The 20,495-nt window shown below is 38.0% G+C and overlaps 1 protein-coding gene across 1 annotated transcript in view; it reads right to left on the reverse strand.

The window, feature by feature from the left end:
• Nucleotides 1-709: 709 nt before the first annotated feature.
• Nucleotides 710-20,495, reverse strand: part of cpne7 (copine VII) — a 32,744-nt gene continuing 12,958 nt past the window's right edge. The window contains exons 10-15 of the mRNA XM_023410844.2: nucleotides 17,444-17,577; nucleotides 11,363-11,417; nucleotides 8,299-8,350; nucleotides 7,649-7,782; nucleotides 6,518-6,754; nucleotides 710-5,614 (exon numbers count right to left, since the gene is read on the reverse strand). Of these exons, the coding sequence (XP_023266612.1) occupies nucleotides 5,462-5,614; nucleotides 6,518-6,754; nucleotides 7,649-7,782; nucleotides 8,299-8,350; nucleotides 11,363-11,417; nucleotides 17,444-17,577 (765 nt within the window). The 3' untranslated portion in view covers nucleotides 710-5,461. The remainder of the gene's footprint in view (nucleotides 5,615-6,517; nucleotides 6,755-7,648; nucleotides 7,783-8,298; nucleotides 8,351-11,362; nucleotides 11,418-17,443; nucleotides 17,578-20,495) is intronic.

Below are 20,495 nucleotides of genomic sequence, written 5' to 3' on the forward strand. Positions count from 1 at the left end.
GGTTATAGGAAAGAGAGCAAGAGAGAGAGCAACAAAGAGGAAGTGTTCATATTGAACACAGCTCACCTGAGGCTCACAGTCATGCCGGACATTCAGTGGTGTTGCGAAGGACATCAATCCAATCACAATCAAAGCCTCCTCCTTTTCATAATAATGTGCAGATGGCCTCCTCCCAGAGCCCTCACCACATCCTGTATCTTTATCCCTGAATCTGACAAAAAATGAAGGTCTACGTCTCCCCACAAGTAGGTGTCACCATGGAAACAACCGTTATTCAGTGCTCTCAACAATAGCCGTTAAAAGAAAGGAGCTGTCTGATGGAATTAAAGAGTAGGCTCAGTCCCTCTTTCCATGCAATAAGTGCTCACAGCACCAGCAGCCAAACCACACAGGGCAAACATGTACATGATCGCATAACCTACATTTTATCAAGCACATCGATGTCATTCTCTCATCTCTTTTTATTCTTCCCTACAGTGTACAGTGAGAAAATATTTAGTGAGCTGGTCACAGAAATAAGTGATCAGAAAAAAAGATGACAAAAAAACATACAGATGAATTCAATTTTGGAATATATACTTTGTACATATATATATATATATATATATATATATATATACAGTCTATTTTTTTTGTCAAAATCATTAAAACTTAATTCAATAAGATAACAAATCACCAAGACAGTTTCAGTTAAATGATGAGATTTATTTACCTAACTGCAAGACAGAGAGCGTAAACTACAAGAACAGAGGGTTGTGCAAATGCAGGCTTGCATATTAGCATATCATACAATCCAAAGGAATGACTGCACAGCACATCGTAACAATTAAAGTAAGCATGCAATAAATCCCTTTTAATCCTTTTTTAAGAAATCAAATATTTATTAATGATGCATGGGCTGCTTCTCACCCACAGGGCTGCAGTTACACCAGTTGCATATTAGGTTTTTGAGATGCAAACCTTGTTCTGATTAACAGTGGATGGGTGAAAGAGAGAGAGGCCGTGTGTGTGTGTGTGTGTGTGTGTGTGTGTGTGTGTGTGTGTGTGTGTGTGTGTGTGTGTGTGTGCGCGCACGTGCATGTGTGTGTGTGTGTGTATGGGAAATTTCAAATACATTAGTTTGGTGTAAAACCTATAACTCGTTAATTTTGGCTGACAATGGTGCAAGTATAGATAAGGGAAATAAGCAGCTCAATGGATTCTTCCTAGCTTTGTTTTAATCCACAGTGCAAGATGGCCACATGAACTGTGGTCTTATTGTCTCCAGTGTTTCAGCTCACTGTTGTCTGCCCCACTGTGGCACAAATGATGGGCTCCCATTAAGACATGAATGTATTTTCTCATGAAGCTGTTTAAAGTGACGACATCACATGGCTCAGCTAGCTCTTGCACAAAAAAACACAATGATATTATTTGAATACTTTAGCATTTTTTACATGGTTGCAATGAAACTTAACACTAAATGAAAAAGATAATAATTAAAAAATAATTTTCAAAGATGGTACAAAGAGGAATTTGTTTAGAGCAAATCTGGCAAGGCATTTAAGACCGATGCATGACTCTTTAATATGTATTACCATAAGACATATATTATATATTATAATATATTTTGTAATTCAGATAACCTCAAGAGGGCATGAAACATTTGAATGACTCATTATATTGGTATTTGAACTGAGAAAAGACATATTTTATAAGTCTTATATTACTTATTTGATAATAAAACTAATTTTTTAAAATAACAAAAAAAGTATTAGATAAAGCAATGAAATTGCGTATGTTTCGAGGTCAGTCATCTCTCAATTGTAAAATCACATTTCATAAAAATGTTAAGAGTACGGGGTAATGAACCATTTGAGCTGGTGCAGCTCATAACCTGAGGCAAAGTAGCAATAAAGCGATACAGGTAATAGGGGACAAGGAGTGAATTGCCAAGGCACGAATCATGGAAGAAGTGCCAGTGCCTTTTAGATATCAATATGTGAGCTGGTTTGCCCTCAAGGAACAGATACTGTATAGACTGATATCTGCAACTCCTTATTATTTAGTCAGATTAAGTAGCCACTGAAGGTTTATGGGAAACCACAACATTGCTTTCATAGATCAAAGTTTTCAAAATATTTTACTTTTTTGTGATAGTAATTATTATCTAAGAATGGGAACTTTTTGGTCACATTTTATGCGCTGTGAATCTTTTGAGAACCAGGAATCCTATAATGTCAAATGCTATTTATTCCAGCAGAGTATTTCCTATTTGTTGCATCCATTTTCTCTTTCTCCCTGTTGTAAACCAGCCACGTGGAGCCGAGCTTCAGTCTTGAGACCAAAGTCCCACCATAACTTACAAGTAACTGAGTATGGCTCCAAATCTAGGCCTGCTGAATCAATAGGCCTCATCCTGTGATCCACAGTGACAGAAGAACCCTCAGTAGTTGTGATCTTCAAAGGAGTTCAGAGAGCAGCCAACAGCAGAGCTAGCTGTGTTTAGGGTGCATTCATGAGTAGTCAATATCTGTATCAGGGGAAGGCTGCTGAAGCTCTGGAGGACAAATCAAAGTCAGATTAATATTTGTAGCTTGGGGGTGAATGTGTGTGTGTGTGTGTGTGTGTGTGTGTGTGTGTGTGTGTGTGTGTGTGTGTGTGTGTGTATGTGAGAGTGGCTATAAAGACTAGATATTCTTCCTATGCATTTAATGGCAGTGTTAGCTTGGATTCTCGCCAAGAGAATGAGTCAACATTCAGATGCACAATTACACCATTTAAGATAAATGCAAGAACACAAAATAAATATACAAAATATAGAGTCATTACTAGAACAGACAGTAAATCATCTATTCAGTGTTTATGCTGCAAGGTGAAAGCAATGGAGCATTACTGTTGTTGATGCTGTTCAGTCAGACCTCTGGTATGAGCAACCAGTTTTGAGCTTTATTCATAAAATGTGTCACTTTAAGGAGGATATTATGCATTCTTTGGGTCTAAAAAGTGTACTTCTTTAACACAGTGAAATATGTGTTTTTATATGCAAACAAATAAGACAAGAAAATGAATTACAATAAATTTGTTTAGCTTTGAGAGACTTTGTGGCGTTCATACTTAATTGAAACCACAGAAATATTTTGAAATTCATGCTCATAAAGATGCTTGATAATAAGCTGTTCAGTCAGCTTGATAAAGAGGGGGGGGGGCAGTGTTAAGGTTCTTTGCATAAGTGATAAAAACCTTTAAATGGTAGGAGCATGCCTCTTTCAAAACTGTGAAAACATTCACTCTATCCAACTCTTTTACTTTCTTGTTTGTTTGACTATTTTGCGCACTCCCTGAAAATGTAATTACATTTGACTTGAATCATCTCTCCTCTCTTGGTTAGTTAGACGCTAGTATTCATACAGATATTTACAATGAAAACAAAACAGCAAATAGTTTTCACTGCTTAGTGAGAGCTTCTGGTTCTCTGTTTGTAGCATTAACAGGTTCCTCTGGAAAACACTGAGCCCACATCCTGTTACAGGCCGCACTGTGAAGACAGTCTGGCAGGGTAAGTGGATGTGAATCTATAGCCTTCTGAATACGTGACCACTGTGAAGCTGAACAGCAGAAAAATCAAATGCATCTGTTCGTGTAGATAGTGATTCTTCAGGCAAGAGTTACTTGGAAATAGAAAATAGAATATAAAAAGAATAGATTCACAGAATAGTTTGTCCTGGAGATGCACGTGTACAACGATGAGCAAACATTTAATGCCAATTATATGGTAAGAAATCTTTTGATAATTTGATATTAATGATACAGTTTTTTTTTAGATTTCTTATATTCTGATGTAAATTTAACTGATATAACACATTCCAGAGCTGTTTTTATGAGCATTACTGTGTGTTGCAGCCCTCACTGTGGCTGGCTTTGTGCTTTCATTTGATCTAATCTGTATGTTCTCCAGTCAAATTCCTTATGAAACACTGAGTAGAATTATATTGCATGTAAAAAGCAGCAGAAAAAATGAAATATACTGCAAAAATGTGAAGAATGCTACCTGCATGATGACTGGCTTAGTGGCTTGGTGACAACAATAATAGACAATTCAGAGAAAAAGGATTCACCTGGCAATAAAGCATGATTTTCACAGCTTATACCATAGCCACTTGACAAAAGACCAAAAATAGGGTGCGATCATTCTTCTTCTCTTGGAGAGAAATGTTTCCCTGGCTTTGTTTGCAGCTAACATCAGAAAAAGCAGCTGTTTGCAACCTTCTGTTATTGTACAGCGACCCAAACACATCTTCCCCTTCAACAAGCAAGCTGATGACTTGACTGTGTACTCTGTATGGCTGTGACTTGTTAGCTGTAACAGAAAAAAAAGCAGTCAAAGAACTCAAGCTATAGCAAATATCAAACATTGTTAAAGTTATTATGTCTCTTACAGTTTCACAGATGTACAAGGTAAACAGGTCAGAAGTGGGGACACATCAGACCTAAACAAAGATATTTCCATTGCTGCTGTTTTCTCACCTGTTTTTTGGGGGCTGATTACTGGGGAATTAATTATTGTTATTTAGCTAATTATTTTAAGCAGAGTACACTAATTTGGCAACCTCTACCTTGTAACTGCCAAACACACTCAGCATTACTTGCTTTTGGAGGGGTAGCATCATTCATTGGTCTTACAGGGCAGTTTTTGGTTTGTTGAGAATGGCTGGTGCACATTGGAATAGAGCTTTAAGTTTTAGAAACAGATATTAGGAGTTTTATTCCAGTGTCAAATCATGGCAGGTTGATTTTGAAATTATAATCTGTGCATCTCTGGAAATAATGTCTGTAATTAAGAATTCCAGCTCTGTAGCCAGACAGACTTACAGGGTATAAGAGGGAAGGTGAATGTTATAATGGGTCGGAACTGAGAAAAGGCGGCATGTCTTCTTTTTACTTCCTGTGACTCATTTATAACATCTGAATGAAGTATTGTCAGCATGTTCAAATTGAGCAATCTAATTTTGATTGCGACACACTGTACAGAACATCTTTAAAATGATCTTTAGATAAGGAACACAGTAACACATAGTTGAGGTGCTGAATTTCATGGGCAGAGAGGAATAATGAGCCTGCATCCAGTCGATGGATCAGGACTGAGGGATTGGCCCGCATGCATAAAGATTAGGGAAAAAAAAAAAAAACATAATCCTTCAGGGCTCATGATGCTGAAACAGCTGGATGGTCAATTTGCACAGCCAGGGAGAAGTGCTAGATCCACACCGAGAAGAGAAATATAACCCACAGTCTCAGCCGTACTGTCCTTGTGTAAACACTTCGCTAGGAGTGAAAGATGAAATAAATGAATAACAACACATCTAGAAAGATTTTTCTCTTCAGTTTTTGTCCAAAGTAGCGAGGCATGCGTCCTCTCTCCCCCTCAGTTTGCCCGACTGGTGCCGTGGTCAAAGCTTGGTCCCAGGAACAGGGTGGGTTGTTATTCTGTTGGGGTGGTGGCAAGTGGGCTGAGGATTGGCGTGGATAAGTCCCTCATCGGACACATGGGGGAGATGGCCTTATGGCTGTAGTACTCCACTACTTGTTTGGGCACCTCTGCCAGAACACATTTGGCCAGGGCTGCAGGAGAAGCCTATAATAGAGACAGAGAACAGGAGTTGTCAAAACAACTGTTAAATATTGTTTTAATCTGAGATACAGACGATTTTCAGGTATAGAGGACTATAGAAGGTGTTAGGACTTTTCAGAGAAATTAAAAGTGGTATGTCAGTGTCAGACATTGTATTAGAAAGAAAATGTTCTGTTTCTGCGTCTGACTGTTTTACCTTGATCCTAAGAGCTACATAAAATTTAATAATATGTCTTGCAGTATAAAAAACTACTGTCGTTAAAGCATATTTGGAAAATCATTTTCAGTGGCATAAAACTCATTACATAAGTGTGTCATTTAATACATGTGCAGCGCAGTGCAATAAAGGTGTCTAGAGTTATAACAATTTATTTGCTGAGTTTTATTTTAATTCACACTCTTCATACTCATCTCCTCAGCTCTCATCATCTCATCAACTTGGTCCTGGAATGGAAGCATCTGCATTTGTTAGGTGTCTCCACTCATTTATTCAGCCTTTTCCTTTAATTTGCCACCCAAATGTGTATATAGAACATGTTTACTGAAACACAAAATTTCAGTATTATTTTGTTTAGAGCATGAGATATCTAGTCCATAACAGACATAGATAGATGTATAAATGTAGAGCTGAAATGTCCCTGACTGCGTGTACAGTAGCTACATTAAAAATACATTCTTGTGTGAGGAAATTTCTGGATCTCCTCCAGTCCATGATGCCCATCTGTAGCACTGGCAACGCCATCAATAGCTGCATGTTTGCTCTTTTAAATATCAAGGGTGGGGGACATTATATAAAAAAAGAATTAATGTTCATTCGCATCACTAGCACAGCAGTCAGAGGAGTGAGACTGGAGAAAAAGCTAAACGTCAACAAGTGAAGATTTACAGATGGAGGAAAAAACTGACCGTTTTGAAGTCTCTGAAGGGCACAAATTGCACAATGTCCCGGAGGACCGGCTCGCCCTTTGGTGAGCGTAGGACTCCATCATCTCCATCCAAAATCTGCATGTCTGTGAAGTCTGCGTTACCCACACCAACAATGATTATGGAGAGAGGCTGGTAGGAGGCTCGTACAATGGCTTCACGCGTGTCTGCCATGTCTGTCACTACCCCATCCGTGAGGATGAGCAGGATGTGGTATCGCTGGAAGAAGATAAGAGCTTTCAGTGCAAATTAATCCATGGCAACGTTAACCCATTTTAACACCAACGTGTGGTTATAGGCAAGGACACCTCTCAGTGTGCGCCGTGGTCTGAAGTAGGCCTTTCGTGCTGTCTTGGATAATTTTACAGGCTCCACTGAGTGGAAAAGATTATGTGTGTATGGCACTTTAAAGTGTTAGAGTGTTACACAGGAAACAAGGGAATCGAGAACAGATAAAGTGGGAGAATATTAAAAACAAAATACAGAGTACTACTACATCACAAGCCTTAGCAGAGACATCATGTGTGTGCATGTGTGTATGTGTGTAATTAATTATAATGTGAGCAGCACAGTTGAAGAATATTAACATGGCACAATATAATGTTATCATTTTGATGTATCCCTGAGTGCTGGTTAGTTTGTTGGCTCTCTAACTGTGTTTATGTGTTGCTGAATGTGTATTTCTAATGTGTGCCCTGAAATTGTTCTAATTGTTTTCTGCAGCTCATTTACTGATCAAAGAAGGACCGACATTGAGGAGTAAATAATGACATGGGGGTCGGTGCAATTGCAGTAGTAAGAACAAAATGTCCGTGTACCTGGTGGGTAAGTTAAGATAAAGAAGACAGGTGTTTTTACTCCAAAAGAGATATAAAAGAAAGATTGAAAACACAGTAACTCTATTAGCTGCTGTCTAAAAAAATGCATCACCAATATTGCACTGTATGACTTTAATCTATAATTTAACGAAAACTAATTCGTTCTATAATGGGCCCCTTCTTCTTCTGTGCCTGGGGAATCATTATTATAACTTGGGGGGACTCAGTGGGGGGCCCAACAACAAAGCATGTATTACATTCATACATTTCCAATAGAGTGTAAAGGGACACTCACAGAAGCATCTTTAATGTTGCCATCGCCTGCTGCCAGTTTGGCTATCCTGTTGATGATGGGAGAAACATTGGTTGGTCCATACAACTGGATCTTAGGAAGGCAGTTCTGGTAGGCCTCAACCACCCCTTGGATCCCTGATCAAAGATAGCACAGAGCAAAATGAAGACATGAATAGATTTATCTACACTTGAATAAGCCATAAACAGGCCACTAAGATGAACCATTCACATCAGTCTGACAAAGAATTATAAGTAGTCTGGATATGTTGTCTGCCTCAAACAAGTTAAAAGATCCCCTGAAAGATTGAGATTTTTAGGTTTTGGCTTATTTACGTGCATTTTCAAATATAATCGATTATGAAATCCAAAAACATTACTGTGACTGAATCTTGAGTGAGTATAAAACTACAGAAAGATGGACACAAGAATGCTCACAAAAATTTGTAGAGAGGAATTTGTTTTCTTCTTTACTGTCGGATGTTATAAATCTGATGTGTCATGTATTCATATACCTGAAATTTGTGATGTAGAATCTGCTGAGCAATAATGATGTTTTAGCAGCTGTGTTGTCAGATTACAGAGATCAATTCTAGTATCATCAGCATAGAAATTAACTTCTCTGGGAAACTGGTGTACAAAGCCTTTCCTCACCTTCACATTCATCATCCTCTGGGTTAAAATTAATGGCGAAGTCATGAGACACCTGTAGATGGAGAAATTCAAAATTGTGAAACACTGCTGAGAAGGGCAGTGCTCTGTTTTATGCTGTGTCAGAAACGCCTCCCATTTTGGAATCTGTTAGAGCATTAACTTTTTTTTCCTTCTGGTATTTCTAACTGCAATTCTGTTAAGAGAAAACCACCTTTATTATAATGGCTAACTGAAACAACCAAGAGTTCAGCACAATATCATAATATCATTATAATGTTATTATAGAAATATGACAATATCCACATTACAAAAACAATCAAATGAATGTATGTCTGGAGCACTAACCTAATTTTTGCTTTGGGTGTATTTTCAGTTCAAATTTAAAAACTACATGGTTAAGTTTGCATGTAAATTAATAAAGGTAGGGAAGTATGTGCTGATAATGTGATCATAGGAAAAATATTTAATCAGGAACTGAGAGTTTAATTTGAAACACAGGATAAAAGTAACACACTTTTATTTTCAGGTTGTTTTAGAGTGAGACTTGGCTCTGCGATGTACTGATTTGTGTAAACTACATTCCAAATGATCGGCTTATATTAACATCCTGAATCATGGCTTCATCACACTATACAGAAATAAGCATAGAGCCTGCACTATATGCTTAATATCTGGTTTCTGAAAAGAGATTTCAACACTTCTTCTTTTATCTGGTCTGTTCTTGCCATCCAAATGTCAGATTGACTTTTTTTTATCTCAAAACTGGCAAAACTGAAATCCCCCTCTTGATGCCTCCTCTCATAAGAGTTTTTTCCACAAGTACCAAATGTCATCCAGATCAGTGACAGCTGACTCCTCTCCAGCTGGCTATTTTTTTAAAGTCATTTTTTATTTAATGTGAGTTACAGACTGAATTCAGTCAGTGTATAGATATAGATATGAGGAGTCCTAGAAAATTAAATCCCACAGACCACCATTTAGTTTTTGCACTGCAAGAGAGGAGATCTTGTTTTGTTTTTCATTTAACAGGCCTGTTTCCCAGCAGAGCATTTCACATGAAATAGCAGGAAACACACAGGTGTAACTAATAACATTAATAATGGCTGCCTTCCATTTAGGTGTTGCAGCTGTAAGGCTCTGTTATTGCACAGATTGGTCCACTGGCATGATTTGCAGCAACCATTTATTGGAATGGAGAATCATTAAGCATCAGTAATGTAATTAGTTACATGTGCTTTTACTTCAACTGTATGACAGCAAGTTATTTAGTGTTACAGTCTTATTTTTCAGCTTTGTACATAAAAAAACAAAACTCCTCAAATGTAAGTATTAAAGGCCCTGAAAACCTATTGTCTGAGTCAGTCATCTTACTGTGAGCAAAAAGGTCCTACATGAAAACAAAATCTTCTAAAAAGTCACTTCTGGTTATTTCAACAGATTTCTGTATTTTTGTGTTTTTTAAAATAGTTAGGAAGGGCAGGGCTCTTTGAGTAAAAGGAAATGTTAGATGCGTTGGAGCTGATCACAGTTGTGGAGTCACTGTCAATTAAATATGATCAAACCACACATACAACCTTGATGAAGCAGATTAACTGAGTTTGTGTGTGTTCACGCCAATATTCAAATAAATTAACAAACAAACCAAGAGGAGTAATGCAGACTGACAGGTAACACATTAGCTGGAGTATTTTGGTGATTGTCACCCTTTATCAATAGGACCCACGTGAGAAATCAAATTCTTGACAGCAAGTCATGGCGCAGTTTAATTCTTCTTTGTTTCTTTGTGTTTATTTATGTTCAATGGTGTTACAAAGAGCTCATTACAGCGGGATTTGGTAATTGGCTGACGCACACTTTTTAATGAACTGCCAAAGTACACAGAGTGGGATAGAAGCACAACACACTGCAGTTTTAACTGCTTTTGACTGTCTGATTGATCAGGGTTATTAAGTGTGCACCAGAGTTTTATTGACAGCTGTCACGCCAGCAACAAACTCTTAAAACAAACTTAAACTCTAAATAAATAATAACTAAGAATTTTTCTAAACTGTCACTGGTACAAATTCAGTCATTCATATCCTTTTTATTCTTGGCTGGCAAATTAACATCTTTTTAATTTTTTATTTATACTTGTTTTCCAATCACAATTTGTATGCATAATGCATAATTAAGGATACAAGAGTGCATGACATCACTACTGAGACAGAACCCAGGTCCATCAAAGGTGTAGCCTGTGAGTTCATGGATGCAGTTCATGATTAGTCTGATGACTTAATCAGTATTCACCTGCACTATCAACCACAATGTGGCAACAGCATGCAGTAAAAGTAAATTTGACTCCTGCGAGGCAGTCACTGTCACGGTAAATTCAAAAATTAATAGTTTGTATTAACCGAGCCACAATCTTCGCATGATTGAAATTATAATAATTAGTATTTCACACCAACACACAGCACATTACAATCTTACATTAAACATAGGTTGTTCTAATTTGAGAGATGGTCAAACAGAAGGGCTCCAACTGTGCATGTATTTATTTCTCTATCTCCCTCTGAGTGTGTATGTGTGTGTGTGTGTGTGTGTGTGTGTGTGTGTGTGTGTGTGTGTGTGTCACATGACAGACATCTCCCCAGGGCTCTATTTAAAATCACTGAAGGCTTTTGGTTCTCAATGTCCAATTTGCTTAAACAAATCACACTCATGAATTCTTATGTAAATTGAGCATCAACACTACAGGGCTTTTATTTCATTGTAATATGTTATTTTCTCAAGACAAGTTGATATTTTAAGACAAGGGGCTTATGAATAAAAATAAACTCACTAATTAGTTTCAAATGTGAAAATCTGACAGGGTGACAAATTGTGTCATGAAATAGGTCATGGAAATCAGCTTGCTTGACGTAAAGTCCCAGAGTAGTGGAAAATACCAGGGTTCAATAAGAGCACATGAATATATAGTATGCATAATACTGTTCATGTTACGGGGAAGTCAATGTAATAGAGTGGAATAGGAAAAAAAGGGAGGTTTAGGGTGAATAAAAACCATGGAGAGCAGAGTACTCACCTCATAATTTGGAGGGATTCTGGCACCGAACCCCAAAGCTGAAAATCTTTTGTCACTGAAACGATAAGCAAATTAATCAGTCACATATTACAGTTACTGCAGTTTAATCTGGGACAGCTTTTGACAGCGATCTGAAAAATATTGATGGCTTATCCATCTGCTCATGTTTCCAGGGGCAAACCCCCTGCTTGTTTGCATTTCATAAATGTTCAAAGCTTGAATTACAATTTGAAATCTGTCGCACAGTCCCTGCAGCCAGCATTTGCACCCGTTCAAAGAGGTTCTCACTGTCTTTATTGTCTACATTTTTCATCATACCACTTAGATGAGCAGATATTACAGTAGGAAGCTCTGCTATGCTGGATAGTGTGCGTCTTGTCGAAGGTCAGGGGTGCATAGTTGTGAATAAACAAAAGACTGTCTGAATGCTGCGCATGAAATATATATATATAGCGGCTTAAAGATTCCCACAATAAAACAAGAAAAGTAGCACCCATGGCACATAGGCTATACTACTTTCTACTAAATACACCGTAATGCAATGCACCACTGGGTGATTCAAACATGTCAAGGTTTGACTCTACACTTGCCAGTGTTGACACAAAATGACAATGATTCATAAAAGTGTAAGAAATCTCACTTCAATGTAACTATAGAGCAAACTATTGAATGCCTATTACATAGGGAGTGAATGAGGGATTGGTTCCACACAGCTAGGCCTACAGAGTGGTGACTTCAATCTAATCAAGTGATGAATCCTATGCCCATCTGAGTACAATAGCTCATGCAGACTGTTTTTGAACCATGGTCAGATGTATGTAGAGAAACCCTGTACTTCACACCTTCCCAGGTAAAAACATTAACAAATGTGATGTTGTATACAAAGATGAGGTATATAAAGGTCTTACTGTATGTGTATATACACAGCAAGGCCCAAAGACTAATGACATATATATTATCTTTTCTTTTGTGAAAAACATGGGTTTTTACCAGGCAGGGAAGGTCCAACAAAAGATGCTATTAAGTTACCTTATGTTAAATGTAATATACTGTTTCACCATTTTTTTTAACCTGTCTTTTGTAAGCGGCAACCTCCGGTTCTGAAAAACAGGGAACATGGAACATGGAAGTGCCAAAAACTACATTTCCTCCAATGGCCACTTGAGGCTTGCTCCAAAAGCGAGTCAATCCCCACAGACTCCCATGTTAAAATGCCAAACTTTACAGCCGAAATAAACATGCTTACAGCCTGGTACAAAAACCTGTTTTGGTCTCTATTGCTAATTTCCCCCATTCATGACAACTGTATGGGTATGAATTTTTATACAATTCGCCCATTTAAATTTTATTTAGGCTTAAAGTTATGCAAAATTGAGGGCGTGGCCGCTTTGAGTGACAGGTGGGTGCTGTCACAGTCAGCTAGCTGTCTGCTTAGTGTTGCCTCAGCTAATTCGAGTCACTAAATGTGACCTCTCAGCTATGTTTGTGGTGTTAGTGCCTTTTAGAGGATTTTTCATGTAAACATTGGACAAATAATCTGGCTTGGTGAGTAAAATTCTAGTATTATTTTTATTTGCATGTTAGCACTAATTGGCAAGTATCGCTCACCATACATGGCTTGTTAGCTTAGCCTGTTAACTAGCTAATTAGCCAGCAAATGAATTAGCCTTGGGTTAACCTTTGAGCAAAACGCCAAGCTGTGCTAACTATGCTAGCAGGATGCTACAGTTATTAAACCGGCATGCAACTAAGTCTCGGCTCCACACACACCACACCTCTTTGCCCATTTTTGGATTAGCACTGCTAAAGTAGCGATGGCGGAGCAGCCCCCTCTAAACTTCAAAACTGCATCTTCATAAACATGTGGGTGACATCACGGGGGCTACGTCATCTATACAGTCTATACAAGTCCCCTATCTTTATGGAAGTGTCATAAATTCTGGAGTATCCCTTGAATACCATGTAATTTAAGGACATGCTGTAGACTAAATACACATTAAACAGATAACACTTTATGTTGAAAAACTAGAACTTGCAGCATTTAGGATAGGCAGAAGAGCTGTCACAGCTTGTTTTCAGTGACATCAGTGATTGTTTGTCTCCAGATAGATTTCTCCAGTGGCTGCCTCCCTTATCAGAACATTTACTACAGCCTCGGATTCTGCAGCCCAGTGTAATCACAAAAAATATCTCCAGCTCAACAGAATCTTAGTTTGGGGCACAAACATTTGAAAGGATGTGTTTAATTCATTTACTCTGGACACAGTGTGTCCACATCAAAGGCTACACAGCAAAATTTACAGTGTTAATAGGTGTTTACCTATTTGGTATGTTGATTGGAGAGTTGTTTGTCCTCTCGTAGAGCTAATATGGCTTTGAGGCAGCTTCCCAGAGCTATCACAAGTGTTTACTTAACTCCGATGAGTGTGGACCTGTATAAACACTGGCAGAGTGGTGATTTTTACACTCTCAGAGAGTGAGCAATAAACTCTTAACTGTGAACTCTTGACAGAAGCGACTTCAATTTGGAAAGTTGTAGTTGTTCTACTGTAACATTTTGTGGTAGTGGTAGTCGGAATTGTTGTTATTGTAGCAGCACTAGTATTACAGTAACACTGAAAATAGAGGCTCATCTTTTATTATTATTTTTGCACCTCAAGGATAATGTGTGTCTTTTCCCTTAACCTTGCAATCTTATATTTACAATGGCTGCCAGTGGTAACGACAACAGCCTGCAGGCTTAGGAGAATTGGAGCTTGGTTAGAAAGACATCAGTGAATACGGTACATAGACCATTTGGTTACTATCATTATACTCTGTTCAAAAAAGGAAAAAAGGAAAAAATAAGATAAACATGAATGAGTCCAGGTTCTGTTCTTTGTAGTGCAACCTCTCCACATGCCCTGGTTAATGTACTATACTGTATACAGATATAAACACACTCCAGGAACAATATTACATACAAATGAATAGCTTTCTGCACAACAGATGATAAAAAGATGCCTCCGCTCTGACCTCACCTTCAACATTTACACATTTTCAACTCACTTTTTTTCATTCATTCTCACCATAGTAACTCCCAGCCACTAAACACAAGCTTCGCTCCCACTACTGTGACCTTCAAAGACAGGCATTTTGTATGGATGCAAAATAATAGGAAAAATGTCATTATGGTTTTGGTATTACATTGGTTTCACCGGCTTTACCAATGTTGGAAAAGACTTTTAATGAAAATGTTTTAATGGGGAATTGGGTATTCATTTTGAGTCAGTTTTATTCTGAGTTTTATTCTTGCTATTGTTAACAGCACTCATTATCTCAACCTCTTGACTCTTTCCATACCTTTATAAATTGCCCTGGGGGCTTAATGAATTGGTTTCTATGTGCAATTTATAAATGTATTAAGCGATCATCAAACTCCATAGTTGTAGAGATATGACATAGCACCTTCAGCCCAGACAGAGAAGCTTAGTGACAACTTGTTTTCACCGTATGACAGCATACGTGAGAAGCCTTGGGGAGATGTGCCCAGTATAATAACTCTCAGCAAGGTAAACCATCCTCTGCCCACACAAACGAAAGCTCGTCACTCAAGCTCCATAATGCACTCCTCTGCAAGGACTCTACAATCCCACATCACCTATGTTCACTAAGGGCTAAAAGGTTTGCCTGCCCACGTTTTACACCTCAATTACAATTCCAACCTAAAAGGGAAAGGGCTGCCTACAACTTGCAGTCACTGTTCCCCCAGAGGCATGTTTCCATGTATGATGCTCTTGTGTATCTATGTAAACATGAAAATAATAAAGCTACTAGGATGAACTGCTAACTTCCAGGCATGTTCTGAGTGTCTCCAGTGCAATCTCTACGATGCTATAATTAGCCAGACAGTGCTCCCCTCATATTCAATAGGAGGATCTGCATAAATCAGGAGTGTTAATCCTCATCTGGCTTAGTTTCGACAGATGAGAGGGTCTTTCTCTGAAACAGATCATATTATAAATAATTTCCCATTAATTAGTAAGCACCTGCAAGCCTGCTTGCAATAACTGCACATTTGTACATTGTTTAATATTTGTTCACAATTAAACAATCAGTCATTTTAAAAACAAAAGTGTGTATGACTGTATCAGCCAGTATGTACATTTACAGTAACGGGAATTGTCACATGAAAATATAATTTCGTTCAAATCACTTCATTGTCTTTAATGACTCCTCAAACAGGCTTCACGCTGCACCTCCTGTGTTTTTTCTCCAGCTATAATGCCTCCCACTTCTTTTTGAAGTGCCTGCTATCCTGCTGTCGTAGCCCCTGTCTCTGCATGTGCTTGACTGTAGCTCTGGGTAATGAGCCTATGCGAGCTAAGAAGGAGGACCAGTAGCTGCAACAGATGCTGAGAGGAAACTGTAGTAGTGAGTTTCTACAGGAGAAAGCACATGCAGCCACTACTGTGTGAATATATGTTAACCCTTAGGCCCCCATGATGTCCAGCTTCAAGCACCTTGTAACAATAATATTACTGGTCTGGAAAAGGAAAATCCTATGCCAGACCAGCATGTAAGATAAAGATTTATCTTTATATCAATATCCTAAAATGTAAAAAAAAAAAAAGAAGAAAAAAAAGAAAAAGAAAAAAAGGTATCTTGTGACATCAAGAAGTAATATCAAAAAGGACTACATTCCCACCAGAAACAAATTACTTAATCCTTCACCCATGGCACCCATTCTTACAATTGTAACCAAATCTAAATCAGTTTACTTAGAAAGGGTAATTTTCTTTTTCTTCAAAATCTGTTCAAAAGTTTTGAGATATTCTCAAAAACAGACCCCTAAATGTAAGAACTGGGCCGATTTGCAAATTGTGTCTGAATGGAGAGTGGGTGTCAGTTGGAAGCCTGTGCAAGTAAGTCACGCAAGATTGAAAATTACTTTACTTATTGATGATGCGACAAGAAATTGAGGTTACATAAAACTAGGATATTTGTGATTTGATCAAAATGACAAGGATTTCCTGAGTGGGGCCATAAAGAAAACAACTGCAATTTTGATGACAGACAACAAGTAATCTGTCATTAAAACAAGTAATTGTGATGATGGTCAAAGGAAAAGCACTGCATTATATATAGTACAATTTATACATTAACTAAGTATTTGTTCATATGCTATAATATAAGATACATTTATTAACTTATTTAATGTTCACTTTGGTTTGTTTTATTGTCTTATTTGCTAAAATAAAAATCAATATGAGCTAGATGTGGTGTTAATAGGTTTTTTTGCTCCAAACTGTTGCTAGAATGGGTAAAATACAAACAAATAAAAAAAATCTTAAGAAAAATTTGCTTAGAAATCCGCGCAAAACATTGTCAGTAACAAAACTGATGTCTGCACCGGCCTTAAACGCCTGAGGCTGGCACGAGGTAAAAAATATAATCTTTCTGATAGACTGAAAAAATGGTTAATCATTAAGAAGCCATAAATGAGTCTGTCTAGAATATTGTGTCAGTGTCCTTGACTGCCTTCACCAAGCACCATCTTCAGCCCCAGATTAGCCTCATCTACAAGTAATGCCAGTAGAGGCCAAATTTGCTTGCTCTAATTTTCCCAGATACAAACAGTTTATCATGCATTACTTACCCAGATTAAATTTGACCTACCAATGTGAACATGATGAGGACAGTAAAAAAGATTGTACTTGTGCTGCAAGTAATTAGCTGCTTGTTTGACAATGTGCGGCTTGTAAATCAACTAATAGAGAGAATTCAAAATGCAAAGTCCCTTTCATTGAAGAGATGAATTGGAGGAGCTGGTGGTCAACAGTTAAATTCCATCTGTTTTCTGACAAACTGGCGAGCAAAAATATAATAACCTGCAGGATTCAATGCCATTCTTATTCAGTGCTCCACAATTTCCATTATCGTCCTTATGTGTGGTTGAGATGGAGTGGCTCCTTTCAGAGTGAGAGATCTCACCAAATTGGCATGCAAGGGACACTCTGCAGCTCTGTTTCACAACAGGAGATACTGACAATCCCTGTAGGCACTGAAGAGCCTTTACTAAGAAACAAAAGATTGACAAACCTATCATAGTCTTGACAGATCTCCCCCACTGCTATCAGAGCCTTCAGGTACTCGTTGGGCTGGTAAGGGTTGATGTAGTGCAATGAGCAGCTGTTCCTGGGGTCTCCATTGGATGCTGTGAAATCAATGGCAACCTGGTAGACAATGTACAAAATGAACAATATGACAGGATCAGTTAAGTTTTTCTTTTGTCACACATTTTTACAAAGTCTATCACTTGGCTGCTTATGATATTACAAGTCATTCTGTGTGAGCGAGCCTGAAATATGCCTAATGGCAGTATAAATTATCTGATCAGAGGTAAGAACTTGCACTTTTTACACCCACATACAAGGAAGCAGCTACAGTTTCCATACACCATAGATCCAAGCAGCCAGCTATTTAAACAAGGAGGAACTGCATCTATCACAGCAGTGCTCATGATTAATATTCATTGCTTCAGTGATCCAGCCAGAGAGTGAGAGGTAGAACTACCGAGGGCAGACCAAGGGGCAAGAGTTGAAGAAGGTTGGAATGTATCCCATGAGGCTGCCTTCACTAAGAAAACTAACTGCGTACATAGACAAAAACACCATTAGGGTTGTTTCAGGGGTAAAAGGATCCTTTAAAACTGTGTTGAAAATGATTTCCTGCATTTGGACCAGCAAAGCCATACCAAAGCCTGTTTACCTACAAACCTACATCTTACACAAACAAAGAAGATGCAGAGAATTTGAGAGCAATAGGTAATTCATACACATATGGCCAGTGCAGTTAAAAGCTCAATGACAGTGAAGCTTCATCAAAACACAGACTGCTCAGTTTACCGTAAAGTGAATCTGGCATCCTCCCATGATGTAATCTAGGAAGGAGTACACTCTGTGGAGCTGCAACAAAAAAAAAGGAGTATTTCTTACATACAAAATCTCAGAAGGGGTGTTTGGTTGGGTGAGCGAATGCTCAGCTACAGTGTTTTGTACTGTAGCATCTGGTCATTAAAGTGGAATTAACTCAACAAAGCTGTTGACTGTGAAGGCTAAAAAGAGACATTTTGTGATATACCTTATCAAAACAGTGGAGACTAAAAATGTCCTAGGTGTATAGGGTTATTTAGATGTACAATGAGAGTGTTTCTATGCACAGTATATACATGCAAACAAGCATTTATTGCTAAAATTAGTTCATATTGTTCCTTCAATCCTAAAGAGCTGATTTACATAATAAAAATCTCCTGGGTTCATTTTTGTTTGTATAGTAAAGGTTGTTTATTTCTATGTCATGATGTAAAATAAAAAAATAAAATACTGATTAGTTCAGCTCCCTCCAGTGTTGACTATTCTGATAAATATGATATATTTCTACTGCAGTTTCTTACCTTAAGGTCACTGAGGATGACAACTCCTGAATTTTTATAATTTCTCTTCTTCTGTTTGTACTTGGGATTCACACAATCCCACGTCACCTTAAACAGAGCGAGTTGAGGACAAAGAACAGGAGTGAAAACCTATTTTGAAGACTGGCAATATATCCTAAGCACCATGACATTTGTCTCATCTGTGATGGATTTCAGCAGAGTAAAATGAAAGGCATATTGGAAGTGGATGAAACAGTTCCACGGCTGTCTCTCCTCCACTCTTCTCCGCCTCTCCGTTCACTGACCTTATTTCCACTGGAAATTTTCTGCATTTCCCTGAAAGTGGCGTAGAACTCGCCAATGAAGTCGTGCTTCCCCCTGGAGTCATAATCCCACACTAGGCACTGTGGCACACACAGACAACACTGTTTACTACTTTGTCTCTGTCGGTGTGACTCTGCTTTCTGATTCCCGCCGCTGAAAGGAACTTGCTATGCAGATTCTGAGTCACTGACTGCTGTGATTTTTATTGGTGTGGACTTACAGTTCCTAAAGGCCGCTTACCTTGAGCTTCCGGTCCTCATCACAGCTGCACAGGGATATGAGAGACACTTTGAAGGGCTCCCACACAGGGTTCAGGTTGTTTTTAATCACCTGTTAGAGTAGGAACATACTGTATATGAAGAAAAGTGGTAAAAATGCATTAACAGCTGTTGATGAGACTGAAGAGGGAATATGGTGACTTTACCTCAGTTCTGTGCACAAGCTGTTCAGTTTCATCATCATTGATTCGGTATATTTCCAAAAATGGGTCTGATTTGCTGAAGAGATCCTGCAGAAACAGAAGTGTAATGTTAGTACCAGACTCTAAAACATCTTTATTAAGTTTTATAATAATTATCAATTATCATTAAGGATTTCTTCAGGTAACATTAGGTCAGATTTCTAGAACATCTATGAATAAAAATAATAATAATAATAATAATAATAATAATAATGATAAAATAAGCAAAAGTATAAAAGGAAGTCATTTTTGTAGTTCTCGTTTAGCTTTATTTATTCAGGAAGCCTCATTGAGAACAAAATCTATTTAATAAGAGACAAATGGGAACAAATGATACATACAACATCACATTTAACACTTTGTGGTTGATTTCCATTACTTCTCTTAAAGGTAGTGACTCAGTTGATGTTTGCCAATATTTACCATGGGCCTATGATGGACACCACACAGGCAAAATTACAGAACAGCATCAACAGGTCGATGTTTGGGTTATTTCAGTATGTGTATAGGAGTTGTTCAGATGAGGAGGAAACTGAAATTAACACAAATGGCTGTCGACACTGATTTACTATTGCTTCATTGCAGAGGCAGATGTATTTGTGTCTGTGATTAAAGGTCAGGAAGAAGCAGGCATAAAATTTACAGCACAGCATGGTGGTTCTTTTGGAGGAGACGACATCAATGTTGTGAAGTAAGACTGAGGAAAAAAAAAATAGGGTGTTTGAAACTTTTTTGTTTAGAGGAGGATTTAAGAATATTTTACAAGCTTCTAAATCACTAGTGTTAGTATATAGCCTGCTAAATTGAAAACAAGCTTAAGATTTCGCATCCTTTACGGCTATTTGGGGTAGCCTTAAATCATCCCCTGAGTCTCAAGTCCATGCGTCTAAGAGCAGAGCAACACTGATTATTTAGGTCAATTGATTCTTCAGGGA

The sequence above is a fragment of the Seriola lalandi genome, unplaced genomic scaffold (genome assembly GCF_002814215.2).
Source record: "Seriola lalandi dorsalis isolate HSWRI2012SDOR001 ecotype SW California unplaced genomic scaffold, Sedor1 jcf7180002054440, whole genome shotgun sequence".
Classification (NCBI taxonomy): domain Eukaryota; kingdom Metazoa; phylum Chordata; class Actinopteri; order Carangiformes; family Carangidae; genus Seriola; species Seriola lalandi.